The sequence below is a fragment of the Gouania willdenowi genome, chromosome 13 (assembly GCF_900634775.1).
Source record: "Gouania willdenowi chromosome 13, fGouWil2.1, whole genome shotgun sequence".
Taxonomy (NCBI): Eukaryota; Metazoa; Chordata; class Actinopteri; order Blenniiformes; family Gobiesocidae; genus Gouania; species Gouania willdenowi.
Genome location: NC_041056.1, coordinates 35,319,617 through 35,341,482, shown reverse-complemented (window position 1 = coordinate 35,341,482; position 21,866 = coordinate 35,319,617). Strand labels below are relative to the sequence as shown.

Below are 21,866 nucleotides of genomic sequence, written 5' to 3'. Positions count from 1 at the left end.
ACCTCCAATAAATGTTTTAATCAAAGTATGCTATTCTTCTTAATGTCTGGAACAATCCACTTTTCTCCAGTTTTCCCAGAGAAATACTTGTACAACAGGCTTTCTCCTTAAATGTGTTTGTTCACAGAATGAATCACCACACTAATTGAACTCCACACTGCTATTATTTTGAACACAAACCTTTTTAATTAATGATTCCATTACACAGAGTTGAGAGCACACAATACATACATTTTGGGTGTGTTGGTTAATTTCTATGACTTTACGACACCCAATAGTAAATTATTTAATATGAAGTATTAATATCATTTCTCCTAAAAGAAAGGTAAAGGATCTGCTTAGTCACGTTGGAGTGCAAATCTTTTGAACACATGTACACATCACAACACTGGGCTCTTTTAGAGGAACATTTTATTAACCCAAAGCCTAGTATTCTTGTTGAAGCCCATCCAGCAGCTGGTTTTCCAATGAGTCTTGGACTGGAGTAAGTGATATGAAAAAAGCTGAATCCTCTGAGGAAACCTGAGGGATGGAACATAGAAAATGCAAAATAACTGTATAGTGTGAAAATGTCTTATTAAACTCGGTATTTGTGTAACACTCACCAAGTTTGTCACTTCCCTTTTTTCCCTGTTTCTTCTTTTTCAAGCTTCTGTAATGCACAGATGAAGATTACTGAGAACTGTGTGTGGAAAGGTGTGCTAGGTTCTGATTTAGCACTGGTTCATTAACTAGGATCAACTTGTGCCTACTGCCACCTACTTTATTAAGGATTAATTACAAAAACTACACAGCCAATGAAGAAATGACTGTTAAATAAAATGACATAATGTTATATCTATAGCAGACATGGGCAACTGGTGGCCCAGGGATACATTCAGCCCTTGGTCTAATTTTGTGACTCAAGACACACAAAATAACAACAAAATGAAACAAAATAATTCACAAAATGACTTCAAAAACCCACAAAATGACTTCAAAAACCCACAAAACAGAATATACAAATTAACTATAAACATACAAAACAAAAACTGAAATACCAAATATGAATCCAAAAACACAAAATTACAACAAAAATGCACAGAAAGACTTCAAAAACACACAAAAGCTGCAACAAATATACAAACATATGTCAAAAAAATATATGAACACAAAAGTACTCTAAAAATCATACAAAATGGCAACAAATAAAGCAAAAATAAATCCAAAAACACAGAATGAAAACAAAAATGCACAAAATGTTAAAAAAAACAAAAAAAACATATCAGATACAGTATACACAAAATTTCTCAAAACTACAGATAATAAAAGCAAAAATATATTCGAATGACATGAATTTTGATAATGTGGACCTTGTATCAGACAATCACATTTTTGTGTCCCTAAATCATGTTTAACTACAGTAGATGGGGTGGCACGCTGCAGCATTAGTAAAGTCTAAAGCGCATAAGTTACCTGTTCCAGCTCCTTCTTAGTGTCGTCCTCTAGACGTCGGATGTCATCCAGGCTCAGCTCGATCCAATCATCCATCCAGCAGAACAGTTGTTTGTGAAATTTGGTAAACAAGTCCTTCTCAAACTAGGCAAAAGTAATTATTAAAATGAAGATTTAATACATCCTTATCAAAAAGGTAAACAAACAAACATTCATGTACCTTGTGAATGTAGCTCTCTATCTTGCTCTGTGCTCCCAGGATTTTGCATTCAACAGTGACTAGTTTGTAGGCACACATGTGTGGATAGCTGGGGTTGTTGCCAAGTTCTGCCTGGAAACACACAGATGATAAAAAATGCTTAAAAATCTCCTGGGGATCAAACTCCATTTCATTTATTACGATGTGATATTAAGCACTACCTTCCAGTCTGGTCCCAGGGGTCCTCTGCCTGTTTTCACTGACTTAAACGTGGACGGACTCACATCACTCTTATTACTCTGTGTACATACAAAACAGTGTCATTAATGAACGAAAAAATGAGATTCAACTGAAGAGAAAAGCTTAATCTATTTTAGAATTGTGTCGCGAACCGCTTTGGAAGCTTTGTCCTCTGCTGCAATATCGATGTAAACAACTTCAGTTTGTTTCAGTTTCTCCGCGTCTTGTTCATGGACCTGCAAACCAAACCACAGCTTAACCCAGTTTAATCTATAGCTATAGATATGGAACTTTTTGAAGTATTGATAGTGTAGTTAAGGCACACGTAGAGAAGACAGCAGGACTTACGTTTTCTGCCTCTCCCATGTCCCCCTTGTGCCACGTTTCAATCGTGATCACGAAGGACGTCAAGAACTCATTCTATTACAATGAGAAACACAAATATCAGGCTCTGTCTATAATGGCATCCATTTATGAATTCAGTTCCACAAGAATGTCATTATTATTTAGTAGGAATCCAGTAAAATTTCTCGAGCTGGGACTTTAAAGCGTTAATAGTAATTGATTAAGTAATTACAAAAAATAACGCACAAAAAAAAAAATAACGCTGTTAATGGTTTTTGTTTTTTTTTTGCACTCCAAACAACGTGGAACCTTTCTCATTTCAAGAGTTCCCGGTATACGCATAATACTGATGCACAGACTACAATACAAGATGGGAGAGTGCAGTATTTCATTGGCATTAATTTTAATTTAGTTAGAAATCACCCCCCGCTACCACCTTGATGCTAAACATGTAGCAGCTAACATGTAGCAGCTAACGCCAACACTCAGACAGTGCTAGTTGCAACATGCTGTGAGCACGCCGTGTCCCCAATCCACACATGATGATAGGGTTCAGAGCCAAAATAAATAAGTCCATGACTAACAAATGAACAAAGTCAGTGGATAAATGTATTATCTGAAAGAGAGAAAAAGCTATGTGTTCAATAATTTGTATTTCTGAGAAAAGCGTTCTTACTGTTTTTGATGCGCTAACTTATAGCACTACCTATGGAGCTGTTGTTTTATTTCATTTGTATTTTCTATCATTTGGAGATTGACATCAATATTTCCCCTTGATGATCAAAACTAAAAGCATCAGCAGCCTTTGGGACTAGTTTCATATACAGCGAAATGTAAATGTTAAAAACAATAAATGACTTCATGAAACCAGTTACTGTATATATCACTCTTCTGATGTGCCACAATAATGTAATTAAATTTCATATGAAAATACCTCAAATTGAGGGCTTTTCTCAGCCATTTTTAGGTGAGTTTAAAAATGAGGTGAATTAGATCAATTATTATGATAAATATTATTATATTTCTCAGGGTATGTGTACCCCTAGGACAGGGGTCTGCAACCTTTACTCTCAAAGGAGCCATTTTGCCTAATCTCGGTTGGATTAAAATACAGTGTATAAAATTCTATACAGTTAAAATAATCTTGAATAATTTTATGAGTTAATATATTTGAAAGGCTACAAAAAAACTTGAATTTGGTAGAACATGATCATGTCGGACAACACATGCTAACTGCTAATTTCTTGCAACATATCAAGCATGCATATTAAGGCGGCATGTTGGCAATTAAATAAATCTGTCCCCACACAAATTAAATCTGTATTTTCTTCCAGAATATTTTAGTTACCTTAGAAGGGATTTAAAACTTAAGGTTAGCTACAGGTGTAAGGAAAGTTGACAAAGATGGCAAAGTTATTGCACAATGTGATTTATTTTTAGGTTAACCAATTGTTTCATCATAATTTTATTTGAAGTTAATGTCATTAATCATCAATACCATCTGTAAGAAATAACAATTCATCATTTTAATATATATTTTTTAAAGCTACAGGGAGCCATTGCAAAAGAGTCAAACAACCACATGAGGCTCCAGAGCCGCAGGTTGCAAACCCCTGCCATAGGGGTACGCAATGGCACTACAAGAGGGTGCTTGAGAGAGTGAGGAAACAAAATTAAAAATGAAAGGATTAAAAATATGGGTTTTACAATGTTTATTTTTAGTTAAAAATGATAATCATAATAATGATGGAAATGATCTTGATTACCATGAACTGAAACTACAAGAGTCAGTAAATAATCAAATCTATAGAAATAAATCTATGAATGAGACACTTAATACTTTCTGATTGTACTTTGTTTTTTAATAATGAGATAATCTAAATAAAGTGTGTAATCACGCATTCCATCATTATGATCTAGGGCTACTCGATTATAAAAAAAAATAGCAATCACAATTATTAGTCATAATTGAAATCACGATAATTTGTCAACCAAAAAGTTGTTAATTTTTTGGACAAAAAAACATAAAATATATTCTTTAAACATAAATAAAATCCTTCAACCACTAAAATCAAATAAGTTCACTATTGCACAAAACAAAACACTTCTTGCACGTGATGTGTCTTGGCTCTAGGTCTTCATCATCAAACGCAAATTATTCCCATATCAGAGAATTTGACTACCAAGTGTTTTATTGCGTTACTCCTGCCATGTTTCAAGACCACTAGCAACAACTTTCTTCATGTTGGCTTTGAGAGGGGCGGGGCGGAGGGGAGGAGCTTGCATGTGCATGGATTAAACAACTCAAAGTTAGTATTAATAACGTGTGTGCCAAGTTTTATTATTTTTAGATGTCCGAAATAGTGGGTTTGTTTTATTTAGCAAATAAAACACGTAAAAAAAAAATTTTCTTTTAAATAATCGTTTTTGCGCAATTGTTATTTTTGTAATCGTTGGGTGTGATAATTGAAATCGTAATCGAATTTTGATTAATTGAGCAGCCCTACTATGATCTATTGTTGTTTTTTTCCAGTATTGAGCAAAATGAGAGTGTGTGTGTGTGTGTGTGTGTGTGTGTGTGTGTGTGTGTGTGTGTGTGTGTGTGTGTGTGTGTGTGTGTGTGTGCGTGTGTGCGTGTGTGTGTGTGTGTGTATGTATGTGTGTGTGTATGTGTATGTGTGTGTGTCTTGTTATAGTGAACAGGCTTAGATATTTTAATCGAGCATTTAAATAGGATAATTGTATTCATATTATACTTTCTCTGATTATGTCTGCTTTGTTTGTATTTTTCACAACACTGTCACTGTCTATATTGTAATATATTGTTGTGGAGTTGTGTATGTTCAGTCTTTTATATTACTAGTACAGTGCCTGTCAGAAGTATGCATTCATGTGGGAGCATAAGTAGAGTTGTCAATTATGGCCAAATGAGAATATGTTTGAATGATGAATGTACAAAGAGGCGTACATACTCTGTACTATGTAGTGTCATAAAGGGATTTATTTGCAGGTGCAAAGTAAAATAAAGTGTGTGATTTACCTGGTTTAATCCTATGGGACATCTGCATGATAAATGTGTTTGTTTTTTTTTTTTACTCATTTCCATATTTTTTGTTTTTGTTTTTTGGAATCATTATGTGTATTTTTGTATCTCTGTGTTGTCTTTTTGTGCATTTTTTTCTGTAATTATAGTTTTTTGTTGCCATTGTAGTGTGATTCTGGAGTCAATATGTGTATTTTTGTATCTTTTTTAGTGTAGTTTGGTGCAATTCTGTTGTCATTGTCGCATCAGGGAGATATTTGCTCCACACACACACGCACACAGACCTTTTATGCTTTTATAGATAGATGTATCAGCTTCTACCCCCTGCAGCATGGGACTACGGATGGAAATTAGCGTTTAGCTAAATCCGGTGTATTTACAACTTCGGCTGCACATGAATACAGACTGTCCCACTCAAATAAGTAAATAAATAAAATATTGTAGTCAGACACAAGGGTCAGCATCTCTGAGTTTGAGGGGAGTTTGAGGGAAAAAAAAAAGCACTAAAAATACATTGGCTTTTAAATGACTCATCGTCCATCACTTGCTTTGGATGCACAAAGTTTCAAACAAATGTTGGAGGTCTGTACAGATAGACACACTGATTGTTTCATTTCCCATCCATTATGGTGATATAAAGTGATGAAGGCTAAACAATTGTTTTGCTGCTCACATATTAATCAATCTCATTCCTTTGGTGGCTAAATAACAGCTAATTTGATCTCAAATGGGCTGTAGATTTTAGGCAGAAAAATTAGTAATTTCAACATTATTGTGCCCTCGTTTGCACTACAATGTACAAATATTATATTGTGTATGTAAGGCACAGACTATGTGACAGATATCAGTCCGTGCAGGATCTTCACTTTAAATTTCTATTTAATTCAAGGAATTGTTGTCTAATAATTTGAGCAAAATGGCAGGCGTATGGAAAAACAGAGTTCTTTAAATAATTTCAGCTTAAAAATGTCTGCGATCATGTGATACAAGCATGGGGCTGAGAATTAGTCATTAAAATGTAATTTTTACAGGCTGAAAGGGATGATTTACTTACCTTTAGCACTGTGCAGACCAAGACGGGAGGATGATATGTCATATAGAGAAAGATAATGTTTTAGAGCCACACAATTTCAGTTTGACAGCACACAAACAGAACAGTGTGCTGGTGCATGTTACACTCACCTGTTTTACAGTAGGGGTATTCATTCCAGGCTTCCTCGTAAAGTTTGAGACAACCTTTAGGGATTATTGGAAGGAGCCAACTTGGTACTCGACTGCAGACACACATTCAACAACCCAGGGTTTAGGTCAATTACATTTTTATGTTACAATTACACTTTGAATTACCCATGTTCTATTACAATTCAATTACAATTACAGTGACCAGCATTTTTTCCAATTACAATTAAAGAACAGTTATTGTTTTCCCCCCGAAAGTCAATTGCCATTACTCACAATTAATGACCCTGAAATAAATAACCTAATAAAAGTTATCCTTCCCCTTGTGTTAGCATCTTTTATAATAACGGGTCAGTTTTGACCCAGGTCTAATTTCTTTCCTATCTCTTGGTTGCCTTGTTAGGCTTCCTAGAACCGCAACATGGCTCCCCAGTTTTGTGTTAAAATATAATTAACCATTTATATAGAATTTTGATGGCAATTACAACTAATAAGTCAATTATCTAATCTCAATTACAAATAAAATTACGCCAATTATAATTGACCCCAACCCTGCAACAACCACTCAAGCATACAATCAACTATATCTTACAAAACGTCAGAAAAATACACTTTAAAAAAAAAAAAAAAAAAAAAAAAAAGCTGGTTAAAAATACCATAAACCTTTAAAAATGGCCTTATTCCTACACATTTAGATTCATGATCATTCTGTAAATTATAAAGCGTGTGCTCTTCCTTTATTTTAGTAGCACTTCCATACAAACCCACACATACAGTGTTTAACACATTTTTTGGACCACCACCCAAAGCCACAGCTGCCCTAAGCAAACATGATTGATAATCACCAAAATCACTTTTCATATTTCTGAAATGGTTAATTCACTATTATGTAGAGGCTCTTTAACCGAAACAAGGTTTTTAATTCCATTAGTCCAGTTTTAATGTCTTTACACTGGCTCCCAGTCAGGCTCAGAACAGACTTTAAAGTTCTGCTGCTGGTGTATAAAAGCGTATGACTGAGAGGGAGATTTTTAATCATATTATTGTTGATTTAATGTTTTTACTTGTTTGTTTTTCTGTTGCACTTTTTAATCAGGTAAAGTACTTTGAACTGCCTTGTGTATGAAATGTGCTATTCAAATTCATTTGTCTTGCCAAAATATAACTATTATATTGCTGCATTATCCATGAATTTTCAAATTTACTGACTGACAAAACAAAACTGAAAAAATAGTAAAGCACATTATCATTTATTGATTAAAATGTCAAATTATGAAAAAATAGTTTTAGTGGCTTAATGTTGATTAATTTCTGCCTTTTCACAGAAGCCTGGTGAACTGCCTCAAATGTAGGCATAAAAAAAATATTTAGTTGTTTCAGCTTGTTGTTAGAATAACATTTTTAGTTTTAAGCAAGCTTTTAAAAGATTTCTAAAATATTCATGTTTCCTCGTTTTTACCACAGTTGGTCCAATGTTTTTTTTGTTCAGCACTGTAGGTCATAATGAGATAGTGTGCATATATAAGCGCATTACGGAGCATCCTACCTTCCCAGATGGTAGATTTTGTGGGTGTACTGGCCCTTTTTCCCATCCTTCTCATAAGGCTCGTTTTTCAGGACCTCCACGCCTTCTTTCCCACTTGTCTCATTCTTACTCGCTTCTGCTACTGCGTACAATTGGCCCACCTGATACTAAACAGATCAAACAGGAAAGACAGATGCCCTTAAAAATATGACAGCAAAATTACTTGTATTTTCAACTCCAGGTGAAATCATCCACTAACTGACGCAGACGGGAGACTTTAAACTTAGTAAAAAAAAAATTTATTATTTATTTATTTATTTATTCAGTTTATTTCCGACATGGTTGCATTCACAGAAGTTTTGTTATTTCTTTTTTTTTTGTTTCGTACATGTCGAAAAAGGAGACGAGAGAAGCAGTTTGCTTATCTAGGTCCTGTCCCGTTTAAAACACAGAAAATTTACATCAAAGCTTGTCTCTCTGGTCAAACAGTCTTTGGTTCTTCTGAGCATAATTTTTTTATGTAGGATTCATTCTCATCTGTGGTCAGTGTTGTCTTTTTTTATTCCTCCTCCTCTCCATCGTTGTTCGTGTCGTCCTTTTTCCCCTGAAGATTTCATTCCCAGCCGTTGTTTGCTTGTTTTGTTTCTACATCAAGGCTATTCCAGCTTGACAGTGCTGTATTTTCCAATGCTAGATTTAACCCTTTCTTGTATAAACACATTACTATGTCTTAGTTCATAAGCAGTTTGTTTGTATATGAAATGTTTTCGTATTTGATATGGAAGTGTTTTAAGAGATGCCCTAAATGCTAGAATTTGTGTGTTATAGTGTATTATTTCTTGCAGTTTTAGGTATTTGGCCTTTTCAAATAGTTCATTTGTGTGTGCGTTGTGTGGTGCTTTATACAGTATAGAATTCTAATTGCTTTTTTTTTTTTTAAAGTTTAGACCCAACATGGGAAGAATAGATTGTCTTAAGTGATTTGGTATGTAGTATTTGTTGTAATTTCCATAGGATGTAGCTGCTTTTGGCAACTTTGTTTTTAACTACTTGTATGTGCTTTTTCCAGGCAGTTTCTCATCTATCCACACTCCGAGTGCTCAATATTCTTTTACTTGTTCAATTATGTCCGTCTCTAGTTTCAGTATAATGTTTTCTTTTATTTTTTTATTTCCAAAACTGATGAATTTTGTTTTGCTGATTTGCTGATCCGTGCAGATAGATCGTCTTTGAGGTTTCGTATCATCTCCTTGACCACTTCCAAACCCGGATCAGGTTCTGTAGGGGATGCAGGCGGTTTTTAACCATTTTTCTTTTTGTCTTGGGCCCAAGTTTTATTTCTCAGGCTGTACATAAACTGCTACAACGTGTGTGTGAGAAGTAGAAGTGTGCCTTGCCATGAATCTGAGGATATATGATTCACGATATGGTATATTCCGATATATCAAGATATTAAACAATACAATATGCATCACGATATAAATACAATTACAAAATGGTATGAAATCAGGTTAGGGCAATATATCGAGATTTATATTTTAGTGATATAGAAAATTACAATATCGCCTATATAGCCTATGTATATGTTTTTAATAACTTGTTTTGATTTATACAATCACACAGTACCAATAACATCATACAAGTATTAAATATTATCCATAGAGTACAGTTAAACACTGTCCATAATTTTTCCATATTTCTGAGATATATATATATATTTATATCTTATTTTGTATTAAAACACTCGTTTTAGGAGTCGTGCTTTTGTTAGTTCTCAGAACAGCATGAAAAGCACAGTTAAATGGCCAGAAAAGCCAAAAATAGAGATTTCTATCGTATATTGCCATTTTGAGAAAAAATATCGAGATATGAGTTTTGGTCTATATCGCCCAGCCCTATATGAAATACTTTATTTTTTAACTTGTGAGAACAAGTAAATGTAACACCCTGTAATTCAAGTAGAAATATCAAAAACAAGTGTTTATCAAACTGTCAAATTACATTTTTCAACTTTTGCTTCTATGACAGATTCTGAGAAAAATATATTTATTTTTTAAAAAGTAACCTGCATTTATAAAAGTGCCCAGTATGATGTAGTTCACTGACACCAAGTGAATGGGCATTTGCATGTTGCACGTTAGCGTAATTAAATGGTTTTTGTCTTAAAAAACATAATTTAAAAAATGTATTTGACATTTTTTGGATTGATACAATTATCGCAGTGTAAAATATTGTGATATATCAAGGAATTGTTTTATTACTATTAGTAGGAAGGAGTTAATTGACTGGTGTAAAGAAGACTTTTGCCATAACCTAAGGTTACTATTAATGTAGGTCACAGTGAGTGAAACATTTGCTGAGATCTGCAAAGTAAACCCTACATTGTAAGCACTTCTTTCCCTTCCTCTTCTCCACCAACCCTGTTTAGCGTCTGCCTAAAGTCTTGTGACATCTAAAGCAATGTGTTGCATCACTGGTGTCGTCAGGACATTCAGCAAAACTCACACTGAACAAACTGGCAGCTTCACAAAGCTAGCTTGCCTGTTCCGGTAAACTTTGACGTTCAGCAATGTTGCCTGGAGCAGGGACTCAGAAATAACCCCCAGCATGCCTAACCTGTGTTTCTAGTATTCTTTAAAAGCCGATGTAAATGCAGGGTGGGGGACAGGACTTTAGGTTCCACACAGTGATGCTGCTCAGGCAGATATCCAAGTAATTCAGGTTTGTTTCTGGTTGCTTTCACACAACCAGACTCAACTTCACCCAAGATTAGACGTTGCAATTTATTGTTTTATAGGAACAAGAAGCTCAACTGGCTTTGATGTTTGTTTTGCCCTGAGTCACTGCAGGAAGACAACGCACCACACCTGAGTCTAGTGTCAGTTTGTCAAAGACAGAGATGAATGTGTAAAGCCATCAACATAAGCCTAAGGCAACTGGTGACCCGGGGGGTCACATGCGGCCTTTGGTCTAATTCCGTGCGGCCCTTAAAACAAAATTGTAATTCATGAAGTTGGAAACCCAACATAACACAAAACTCCAGAAACAGAGAAAACGAAAGCAAAATACACAAAAGGTCAACAAAAGTACACAAAATTATAACAAAGACACACTAAACAACCACTTAAACTGACTAGGGTTAGGTACCAATATGGCACCGATTCCGACGTAAATGGTACTAATCAGACCGAATAAGAACGAACATTTTGGTGCCTCATTCTGGTGCCCCGCCATTCAGCACACCCGTTGCTCATACCTGATAGCTAGAGGATAAAAGACCACATGGAGTTTACTTAAAAGCCAAACAATGCACCGTGTTTGTGACCCAGAGGCTTTTTGACTCTTTGCAATGGCTATAGCTTTAAAAAATACTGTATATTGACATTTTTTATTTTTTTTACAAAGGCTATTAATGATTATTGACAAACAAAATCATAACAATATTCATCTCTATTATTATATAGTTTAATACAATTTTGTTTTATTTGATATTATTTAAATGTTTTTGTTTATATTATTTCCTTTTGTATATTCTTGTATATATATTATTTAAGGTAATATTGTGTTCCATTTGGCCCTGAAAAAAAGTATGTATGAGGTTTAATTCTTCTTTTTTTTGAAGTACCGGTTTAAGCACCGGAACCTTTTAAAAAATACAGAGTAGGCACCGGTATCGGATAAAACCCAACCGATACCCAACCCTAAAAGTGACTACATAAAACAACAAGATATACAAAAAGGTGCATAAAAAGCCAAAAAATTTGCACAAAAAGACAACAATAACACACACTTAATAACTCTATACATGCACAAAAAGCCAACAAAAATATGCCATATTGACAAGAAAATTAACAGAATGAGTTCAAAACCCACACAAAAGGACTACAAAGGGCTTAATGTGCTCCTCCACTTCAGGACACAGCCTTCAGTCTTTAGGTCAGGGTCTCCTAAAGATCCTAAAACCCGAGGAGACCTGGCTGTGGCCCCCAGACTCTGGAATAACCTACAGCAGTCTCTCCAGGAGCTCAACTGTGTGGTCACTTTGAAGAAACTGTTGAAGACCTCACTTTTCAGAAAAGCTTTTAGTTAACTGGATATTATTTATTTTTTATTATCCTTTAATGATGCTGTGCCTATGATGTAAATGCACCCATGTTTTATTATTCTTTTATGATGTTGCAACTGTTGTATTAATTTATCCACTGTATTGTATTATCCACTGATCTGTACAGCACTTTGGGATTTTTTCTGCAAAAAGCGCTTTATAAATAAATGACTTATTTACTTACAAAAACAAAACTCTGTTCGAAGTTGCTCATCTCTGGTCTAAAGGATAGAGCTACTTTGAATATAGTGATGAACTGTGCTTTTTATTGATAAATAATCAATTGGGAAATATTGCCAAATCTAAAAATAAAAAAATTTGGCACTCGTAAATACACATCAAGATCTGGTGTATTTTTGGCTCTTGGAGGCAGAATGCAGGTTGACTTTAGATCTCATCTCATCAGCACATGACAGGACAGACTGGCTTTGAGGACCAGTCAGACCAGTCTATAGTCATCATCCTGACTTCAGTGAAACAGTTACATAGTAAAAGAAACAAGAAATAACTGACCATGAGTCATGTTGTAGCCTGTTTCTAAAAGTTTGGCAAGAAAACAAAACCAACTACCGGTACATCATCCAAGAGCTTTTAGATAAATCTAGAGCAGGAATGGGCAACTGGTGGCCCGAGGGCCAAATGCGGTCTTTGGTCTTTTTTTTTTTGCGGGCCTTAAGCCAAAGACATCTTTATTGTCAAATTCACTGTATGTACAAGACATGTAGAGATTCAAAATTAGTATTCTCTCTGCCCCACACATTTACAGTATTCACTCCGAGGCTGCATAAAGTGGCTGGTGTAAAACAAATTCCGAAAAAATTATATTTTAAGGAGATAGAAGGAATATTAAACCCATCGCAACACACAAAATAACTCCAAAACACACAAAAATTGACAAAAACCACACAAAACATACAAATAGTACATGAGGATAGACGCCCAGTTTACCATGTACCCTTTTTTCCATTTTTTTATAGGGCGTTATTTTTTTCCATTTAAAGTTGAGCGTGTGGGCAATGTGGCGGTGCGCTTTATGTGTGAAATTGTTTTGTCATTTGCACACTTGTGTCTAGTGAAAGCAGGTTTAGGGAGGGAGATTATTACTGACAGTCACCCCTACATGAATTAACCGTAACAACCACTGAACATCACGGTGAACTAAACGTTCAGAAACGAGCGTCGGATAGGGGAAAGTTAAATTGCTCACAGGACGAGTGGAGGAAATGGCGTGGGAGCGAGTGAATATTTGTTTTTATTTTCTATGCCTAAAATAAGACTGATGATTGTTTGAATAAAAATCCAATACTGGTAATAAATTGAAGTTTGTTGAGCCGTGCTGGCTCGTATGCATTTACAGTGGGAAGAACGTATAAAAATGTGTAAAATGTAAGATATCTCCGACAGTTTTTAATAGCAGGAAATAATAAACAGCATGAAGTTGTCAAATCACTGTGTTAGGTTATCAGGAGCGATCGCGCACAGGACTGTGAGGTTGAAAGAAACGCTCAAACGTAAGTGACACACACACACACACACACACGGAGAGAGAGACAGCGCTGCAACACTCTGGATAAAGTAAAAATCAGCTGGATTATAATAGAAAAAAACAATAAACAGCATAAAGTTGCCAAATCCCCACATTGGGTTTGTTTAGAAGCGATCGCGTCGAGATTCTGACTCGGAGTGCGGACTCGCCGTAATCGCTCCTGAGGCGATGGTGCACAGGGAGCAGATGGAGCTCTGTACCAGTCTGGTTCCAGTAAAAAGTGACCATAAAAAGCTGTAAATGGACTGATATACACACGTCAGTGAGGAGGTGACTTTATGTGGAGATGTACACTCATCCGGTGTAACTGATCAAAATACGTGGAAAATCTCCATAAACGGGAGTATAGCAGCCCTCCTACCTGCCCGTTCTGATTGGCAGAGTCTTTTGAAGGGCACCCTCACCAGCTAATAGGGAGCGGCCAATGTGACGGTGTGGCCTTTACGTGAATTTTTCTTGGAAAATTGCTAAATCATTGGAATGCGGCCAATAAAGCGGTGCGTTCAATCTGGAAAACACAGTAACAATCTCAGTCAGGTTTATCTTTATTACTCTTGAGTTTTAAGTCGTTTATTCCCACAGTTGGCATCAAAACAAAAATAGTTATTTTGCTCAAAGAACCCTGACAGGCTAGGCTAATGCTCTTTATGGACTAAATGGCTATCTTTTGTGAGAAATAGATGTTTTATTTTTATGCTGAGCAACACCCTTTCTTTCCTTTACTTGCTGTCAGAGCGTCCATTCCAAAATGACACCACAGGTAGTCCTCACCAAATACAGAGCACACCCTGATCTCCTTCATTCCACATCCAGTTCAACATGTCATTATGACAGCGAGAAATTACGAGCACTGCCTAAATGCATTCTTCACATCACAAACGATGTCAGCAGGTTTTCCATGAGTGATTTAGTGGCCTAGCTAACTAGGCTAATCACACTCAGCACATGCTGTTTAAATTCTACCATTACCCATAATTCATTAGTATCAGTACTCACCTCCTCCACTGAGATGGGAAGCACAATACGGCTGTGGGGAAAAGAACAAAGAAGTCAGTGTTGAACATATGATTTATATAAAATGAAAGATTTTTGTTTAGGTCTGACATCAACTCTGTAATCATCTATACAATGTTATATAGAGCTGTACAAGGCTCAACAAGCACAAACTGCCTTGTTTCTTTAACTCCTGCTTAGTGTTAATTAAACAGGGACAAACTCCCGAAATAAAAGGAAGAGAATCTATAATCCTTGTTGTAGAATTAACTCAAAAGTCTATTTCTTTTCTTTTTAAATCCACCTAGCCACAAATGAGATATTCACATAGCATAGAACCTTAAGGCAAAATATGTCAAACTAAAATGTATGTAAAATTCCTGAAATTCCTCTTCAGATTTCACTCTTTTCCATTTCATTGTCCGTCCCTAATTAGATTAGAATTTATTAGCTATCAAACGTCATGAACTTGTACCAGACATGCTAATAAGGGTTAATAGAGTCAACCAATGTTGTTGTTTTTTTATTTGTGAGATTCAGATAATTTATGGACGTCGGTATCATGCCATCAGTTTATCAGAAAAAGCAATGAACAAACAGAAAGTAAGTCCCTCTAAAGTGTAGATATTTGGGTTAAAGTGGAGTGGAGGTGGTGCTAAGGTCGGTACGCCGCAAGAATGTTTGTTAGCCAAACTGCTAGAGCCGTTTTTAAAAAAAAAATAACTTGGAAATGTGAGATATGTTTTGAAAACAAAGTCTGTCATGTAGAATAGAATAGAACAGAAGGCTTTTATTGTCATCATATACAATCTACAACAAAATTAAAGGACAACTCTGGTGGTGTAAGAGTATATGATAAAATAAAAACACAATAAGCTAGTAAAAATATGAAATGAAATAAATAAAATAAAATAAATACAGCCATAATGTAGCCATTTCCATTTCATTTTGCACGAAATCCTGCACAGCCGTGTCTACGTAGCGCAAGATTTTTTATTACACTTGCTAGAGATTCATTCGCCTGTTTTAAATGCGAAAACAGCACGTAAATAATATTAATAATAATGTAATGGATTTATAGAGTGCCTTTTTTGTCACTCAAAGCGCTCACAAATCACAAATGTGTGATATTGTCCCAAAACATACATATGAGCCATTTCCGTGTCGTATTGAGGCTTGATTTAAAGAAAAGGTTCAGATTGCTTTTTCTGTTTTAGAACACTTTTTCTAGGGTTCTATGATTTAAACTTAATGAATAAACCTGCTCAGATTCAGTAAACCATTGATCCCTGAGGGGAAATTGAGTGACATTAATGGTGCTCTTATACATCTTGGACATCTTTTTATTGTATCTTACACATGGTTTTAAATTACATTTTTATATTGACAATTTTGTTTAATTATGGTTTAATTTTTTTATTATTATTATTAATTTTGTTTCCTCAAAGAGTTAAAAACTAAAAACAAAAAGATTTATAAAATATTTCTTAAAAAAAACAAAAAACAAAAACAGAACACATAACAAAAACATGTTAACTGTAAAAAAAAAAAATATATATATATTTTATAGAGCCCTCATTTTCCATCCGTTTTCCTTGATCACTGAAAACCAAAGTCCGTAAATTCATAAAAACAGAATGTATAGACAGTCCAGGCAATGCGTCACTAAACACACAGTGATCAGTGTGTGTTGGAGAGAAACCACCGCTAATAGGCAGCACTTGCCAATCCGCCCATGTGTATAATAATACAGTCTTTTCTTGTACTTTGCACCGTGATCAGATGACAGCTATGACCTGGATGTGGCTCCAGCCATGAGGAAGGAGCATGTGACCAGGTACTCAGACAAAGGAACAGACAACCACAACATTTTATTTATTAGTTTTCTTTCTAAATCAAATGTATTGCATCAAAGAGCTGTAACCACTGCAGGTTAGAAGGTCGCAATAAGCCAAATCAGCATTATCAGTACGCATGCGCGATTCCCGGGTCAATATATCCGGGTCAGAGTTCACGACTGCCCAGGGTGTCAACAAAGCCCCTGTCTAGCGGAACAACTGGCTACTTATACGGACTTTTAGGCATTTACTTTTCTTAAGGTCGTTTTAAGGCAATATGCCAGGGTCCCATTGTTCAGTGCGTGGCTGTTCCAACGGTACACGTGGGCTTAATACGTGGATGAAAGAGTTTTGCAATAAAGGAACTTCACGATGTATATGCGACCCGCCATACGTACTCATCCCATTTCCTACTGAAAGAAAAGATCCAGAACGTCGTGCCGAATGGATTAAATCAGTAAGTTTGACATATACTGTACTACATTATAGCTAACTAGTAAACTAGTATATAAATATTATATTGTGGTGTACATGTTAGAGAGGTGTCTCTCACCCAGCAGGTTTCGGGGGTTTGTTGGCGTCCTTTTCTTTCTCGCCACAATATGCCCGATCCCCCCAGGATCAACTGTCAACATCGATCTCGAGCAGAGATTTATAATCAAGGTTGACAGCCTCTCGTTCCTGCTGTTTTGTCAAAACTATAGGTGCTTTTTGACATGACAATGCCCAAGCGAGGGCCACCAGTTCTTTCTTCTACTTCCCAGTAACAACGTGTCCACGTCTCTTACAATATTCTTTTAAAACATCCACTTTACAACGCTCAAAATATTCAATATCTTTGTCAGACTCGGCCATGTTTACGTTTTATGATACGAGCTAGGCGGGAGCTGGGTAGTCCTGACCTTTGACCCGGACCAGCATGCTTTGCGCGCAGCGAGATGCCGAATCCGCTTATTACCACATATCTTTTTGTTTTATTCAAAAAGTACAGTACATCTGCTAAGAGATAGAGCCTATTCAGCTTGAAACATTTTAGAACTTTAAAACAAATTTAAATGAAAAGTGGGGGAAAAATATCAATAAGTGGATGAACGAATTGAAATAAACACTGGCTTAATAACAAGAGAAAGTCCACTATTTATACAGTGAAGGCTAATTTTTTTGCCCATTCCTCATTTTTTTAAGTTTACCAAGTTATCAACAATGCAGCAAAAAAAGAAGCTTCTTATTAAGAAGGGTCAGGCTTGTGTCCTCTAAAATACATTGTAAAAACAATGCCTAATATTAACCATTTAAAAGGTTTACCTGTTTATATCTGGGTGCATTGTGCTTAAGTGCAGACTATTGTGACGTTATTTCTGCATTTTGATGGTATTTCACATTATTTTCATTCAGGTCAGAATTATCACACTATTATCAAAGTCATGCCGACGTGACGTCATCGTGTCACAGACTGTAGCCTGCGTCTCACGCGACAGGATGCAGGATTTTAAATGGAATACCAAAGAAAAAAAGAAAGAAAGAAAAATAAAACAACAATTAATGAGTTTAGAAACAGGAAAGGTACAATTTAGCTCAACATTTTAGATGAACAGCCGTTTTAACAGTTATTCAGTAAATTACTTAGCCACAAGTTTGGTATAAACGCAGTTTGATAGAGTTCGATAAATACTCACTACTCTTTAATCAGCATGGCGACCAGTCTCCGTCCTCAGAACAGCACAGAACAGCTCTTTACACCTGCTCAGAGACGTCGGTTCACTTGGTGACTCCCTGCTTAGCTTCCAAAACTGTTCGTATGTGTGAGCAAACGTGCACGTGCTTGTGCGCGTTCGTGTACTAAAAGGGGAGGAGCATGTCACCTTGACTTTAAGGTACATCTTTTGTGACGTTCATTCATTAGCATATCCCCGTTGTGTGATTGTAACTTGCTTTCATAAAGGTGTAAATGTATGGAGGTATATTTGAGTTTTTATTATTCAATAATAATAAAACAATTTCAATGACTTTTTTAATTAAATCAAGAAGAACAAAAACTTTTAATGAAGAAAAGTTTACTTGAGTCTGAAACCCCTTTTCAATCAAAGAAAAAAGTGTTCAAATGCAGGTATTTAAGTCTCAATTTATTTATTTATTTATTTATTTTTTGCATTTGAACACTTTTTTTAATTGAATTTTTTTTTTTTTTTTGATTGAATAATATTAAACACACACACTTACCTTCACATATATGCAGAGTTGCATTATACTGTAATATATACATATATAGTAATACATTTTATGTGTGTTTGGTACTTTTTTTTTACCATTTCCTTAAGGCATTATGTGGCTCACATGATTCTATGTATACAGTGAGAGTCTTTTTAAACTGGTCAAACTGGATTCACTTCAATAAAAAAAAATTTAAAAAAAACTTTTCTGTCAAAAAAATTCACTTGATTTAAAGAAAAACATGTTCAATAAAAAAGTTTACTTCAATCAAATGCAACTATTTATTTATTTATTTATTTATTTATTTATTTTTTGAAATTTGAACACATTTTTTTCCCTGACTGAAGTAAACTTTTTTAGATGAATTGATTTAAAAAAAAAAAAAAAAAAAAACTGTAATGAATAATAAAGACACAAATCTACCTCCATATAAATGCAGAGTTGCATTATATTAGACTTAGGGCTGGGTGATAAGGACCAAAATTCATATCTCAATATTTTTCCCCAAAATTGTGTCATACGATATAAATCTCAATATTTTCAACTCAATAAAATCTTACCAGAAAAACAATCTTGGTTAAATTTGATGATGAAAAAAATGCCCCACATTTATTAACAAACAGCTGCACAAAATGTGCAACTTTTGGATTTTTCTCCTCTATGGGACAGAATGTGTGAGTGAGTTCTGTAGTGTGGCTTGTTGAAGGTCTGAGTTAGGATGCACTCAGTAATCCATTTAATTGTACTTTTCATGTTGTTCTGAGTAGTTGTGAAAGCAGCAACTCCTAAAATTAGTATTTTAATACAAAATAAACTATAAAATAAAAATATATCTATAATATAGACAATATTGTAATTTTCTGTATTTTCATAATAGAAAACTTGATATATCTTGAATCTTGATATATTCCCTAAGGCCTATTAGATATATTGTAATATATACAGTACATATATAATAATACATCTTGTGTGTATATTTTCTGATAGTTTTTTACTTTTTGCATCCTTATGGACTTGTGGCTTAGTGATATTTTGATGTACATGGTGGGAGTCTTTTTAAACTGGTCAAACTGTGTGGCATTACACGTGTGCGTCAATGCCATAACAGTTGGACCAGTTTAGGGTGAAACTGTCAGCTCTGGTTCAGCCTGTTTATTTGACTCACTTTCTATCTACTGTGAGAAACAGGTTTACCTTTAACTTGAACTGCTGTCCTCTCTCCTCTGTAACAAACCAACAACTTGGCTCCTGTTTGAAGGCCTAACAACGTTACTGTGCTCCTGCTCTGCTGATCTGCTTTCTGTCTTATATAAAGGACTCACACATGTACAAATTACAGTGTTTATTTCACTTTTTTAACTTGAAACACAGTATCATAAAAAGTCCATGACAATGACAATACTGTGATACAAGTCAAAGGAAACCCAACAATACAAAGTAAAACAAAATGGAAATACAGTCATGTAAACATCAGGAGGAAATGATTGATAAAAGACACCAAAACAAAAAAAACAAAAACAAAAAAAACTTAAACAAGTTATCGTTGTTTCAGCTCTACTCAATCACACATTAGACCCTACAAGGAATTCATCATCAAAAAACAGTTTATCAGAAAAGCAATGAACGTACAAAAAGAAAGTCCCTCTAAAGTGTAGATGTTTGGGTGAAAGTTGAGTGGAGGTGGTGTTAAGGTGTAGCAGTTATGGAAGAGGCTGATTGTTTCTCCTTTGGAGAGAATAAAGTCATCTGTCAACCTCAGTATCACATGGAAGGAACAATAAACTGGTGGAACTGCTGGGAGTGAGCGTAGGAGATGCTCGGTTAATAATGACAAATATTTTACAGTTACTGTGCAGCCACCTGTCAGGACCCAGAAACACACACACACACACACACAGTGAGGAGTCATATTAGTGCCTTCAATACATGACACAGCAAAAACCCATGGTTTGCAGATCTAACTTATACACAATAAGCTTCATTAAACAAAGGAATGCACCTAAAAAGAAAAGGAAAAAGCTTAAAGAGAACATGAAGAGCTTTAACATGTCTATGATAGATATTCTACTGCTCTGTTGTTACCCATTGTTTGGACCATTGATCAGCAAATCCTTTTATCAACAAGGTTTGTAGCAAATACAACCCAATCACAAGATTGGCTGAATATCAATCGGATAAATTAAGAATATCATATCACAGAACTTATTCAGCCTGTGTTTATAGTTTTGTAAAGATTGTAAAATGTCACTGATTAGTGAAAGGTTTTTTTTTTTTTTTTTTTTGCAAATTACATTTCACAGCCCAGGACCAGCTGGACTTTCAGGGTGTAGTGGGAGTACTGGTATGTCAGCATGACCGTGAACAGGCGGCCAGTCCATCACAAGTCTACCACATACAGAAAGTCACACACATGGACTCCCACTGTGGATTTAGATATTCAAATTTGTGTAACATGCATATGTGTGGACTGTAGGAAAGGAAATAGTCCTTTATTTAGAACATGAACGAGAGCCTTTGTGGAAGTGAACCAGCAATCTTCCACAGAGCTGTCCATGTTGTAGAAATATGTGTTTAACCTGTTGGCACACTGTTAATGATGATTGAAATTTAAACTGTAAAATGTTTCAGTTGAAAATTGGCATTAAGTCTGTTTGATTACATTTCATAATTACCTCTACCTACTTATTAGCCCGCTGTACCAGATGTGCACCTGACCCTGAATGCTCTAAAAAGTCCACAAAAGTGTTAATAACAAACATAAATTGTCTATTTTCACTTAAGGCATTAAGGCACACATTTGACTCCGCACATTTACCTCAGCACAATGTCACACAATATATTTAGGTTCCCAAGCTGAGAGACAAGGCACTGCCATATCTATGGATGGTCAATCGTTCATTGAACATGCAAAGCAAAACTATTTCTGTGTGTAAAAAAATAAAAATAAAGGCATCTTTCTGTTCCCATGTTTGCACATTTCAAAGCTCTGAGCCTACATTCTTTGCATCATGCACCGTGTGGGGGCAAACTGTCCACAAATACACGATTAAGGTCCATTTACAGAAGACTAAAGTGACTGGCGTGCGATTTACTAAAAATCATTCTCTGCAGACAGAGGCTTGTCTCCCAGCTGTGGGTCCACATGTTGGGCTGACAGGCAGATGGATGGATGGATGGGTGATGGATGGATGGATGATGGACGATGGAT

General features: G+C 35.4%; 1 protein-coding gene across 1 annotated transcript; it reads right to left on the bottom strand.

Annotated features, from left to right (window-relative positions):
• Positions 1-394: 394 nt before the first annotated feature.
• On the bottom strand, positions 395-18,281 carry LOC114474237 (phosphatidylinositol transfer protein alpha isoform-like). The gene is made up of 12 exons (XM_028464389.1): positions 18,124-18,281; positions 14,613-14,643; positions 7,987-8,132; positions 6,444-6,535; positions 6,316-6,323; positions 2,222-2,293; positions 2,026-2,109; positions 1,855-1,932; positions 1,655-1,765; positions 1,456-1,578; positions 606-652; positions 395-522 (listed from the first exon to the last, which is right to left on the bottom strand). Exons 1-11 carry the CDS (start codon positions 18,138-18,140, stop codon positions 614-616), a joined length of 801 nt encoding a protein of 266 aa, XP_028320190.1. The 5' UTR covers positions 18,141-18,281; the 3' UTR covers positions 395-522; positions 606-613.
• Positions 18,282-21,866: the final 3,585 nt, after the last annotated feature.

Bases quoted from the DNA above. Each gene is read 5' to 3' on its own strand.
- LOC114474237 (XM_028464389.1), bottom strand. The intron at 6,536-7,986 runs GTAGGATGCTCC...GTGTGTCTGCAG, and splicing joins AAAATCTACCATCTGGGAAG to TCGAGTACCAAGTTGGCTCC. The intron at 1,579-1,654 runs GTACATGAATGT...ACTTTTGCCTAG, and splicing joins TAGAGAGCTACATTCACAAG to TTTGAGAAGGACTTGTTTAC.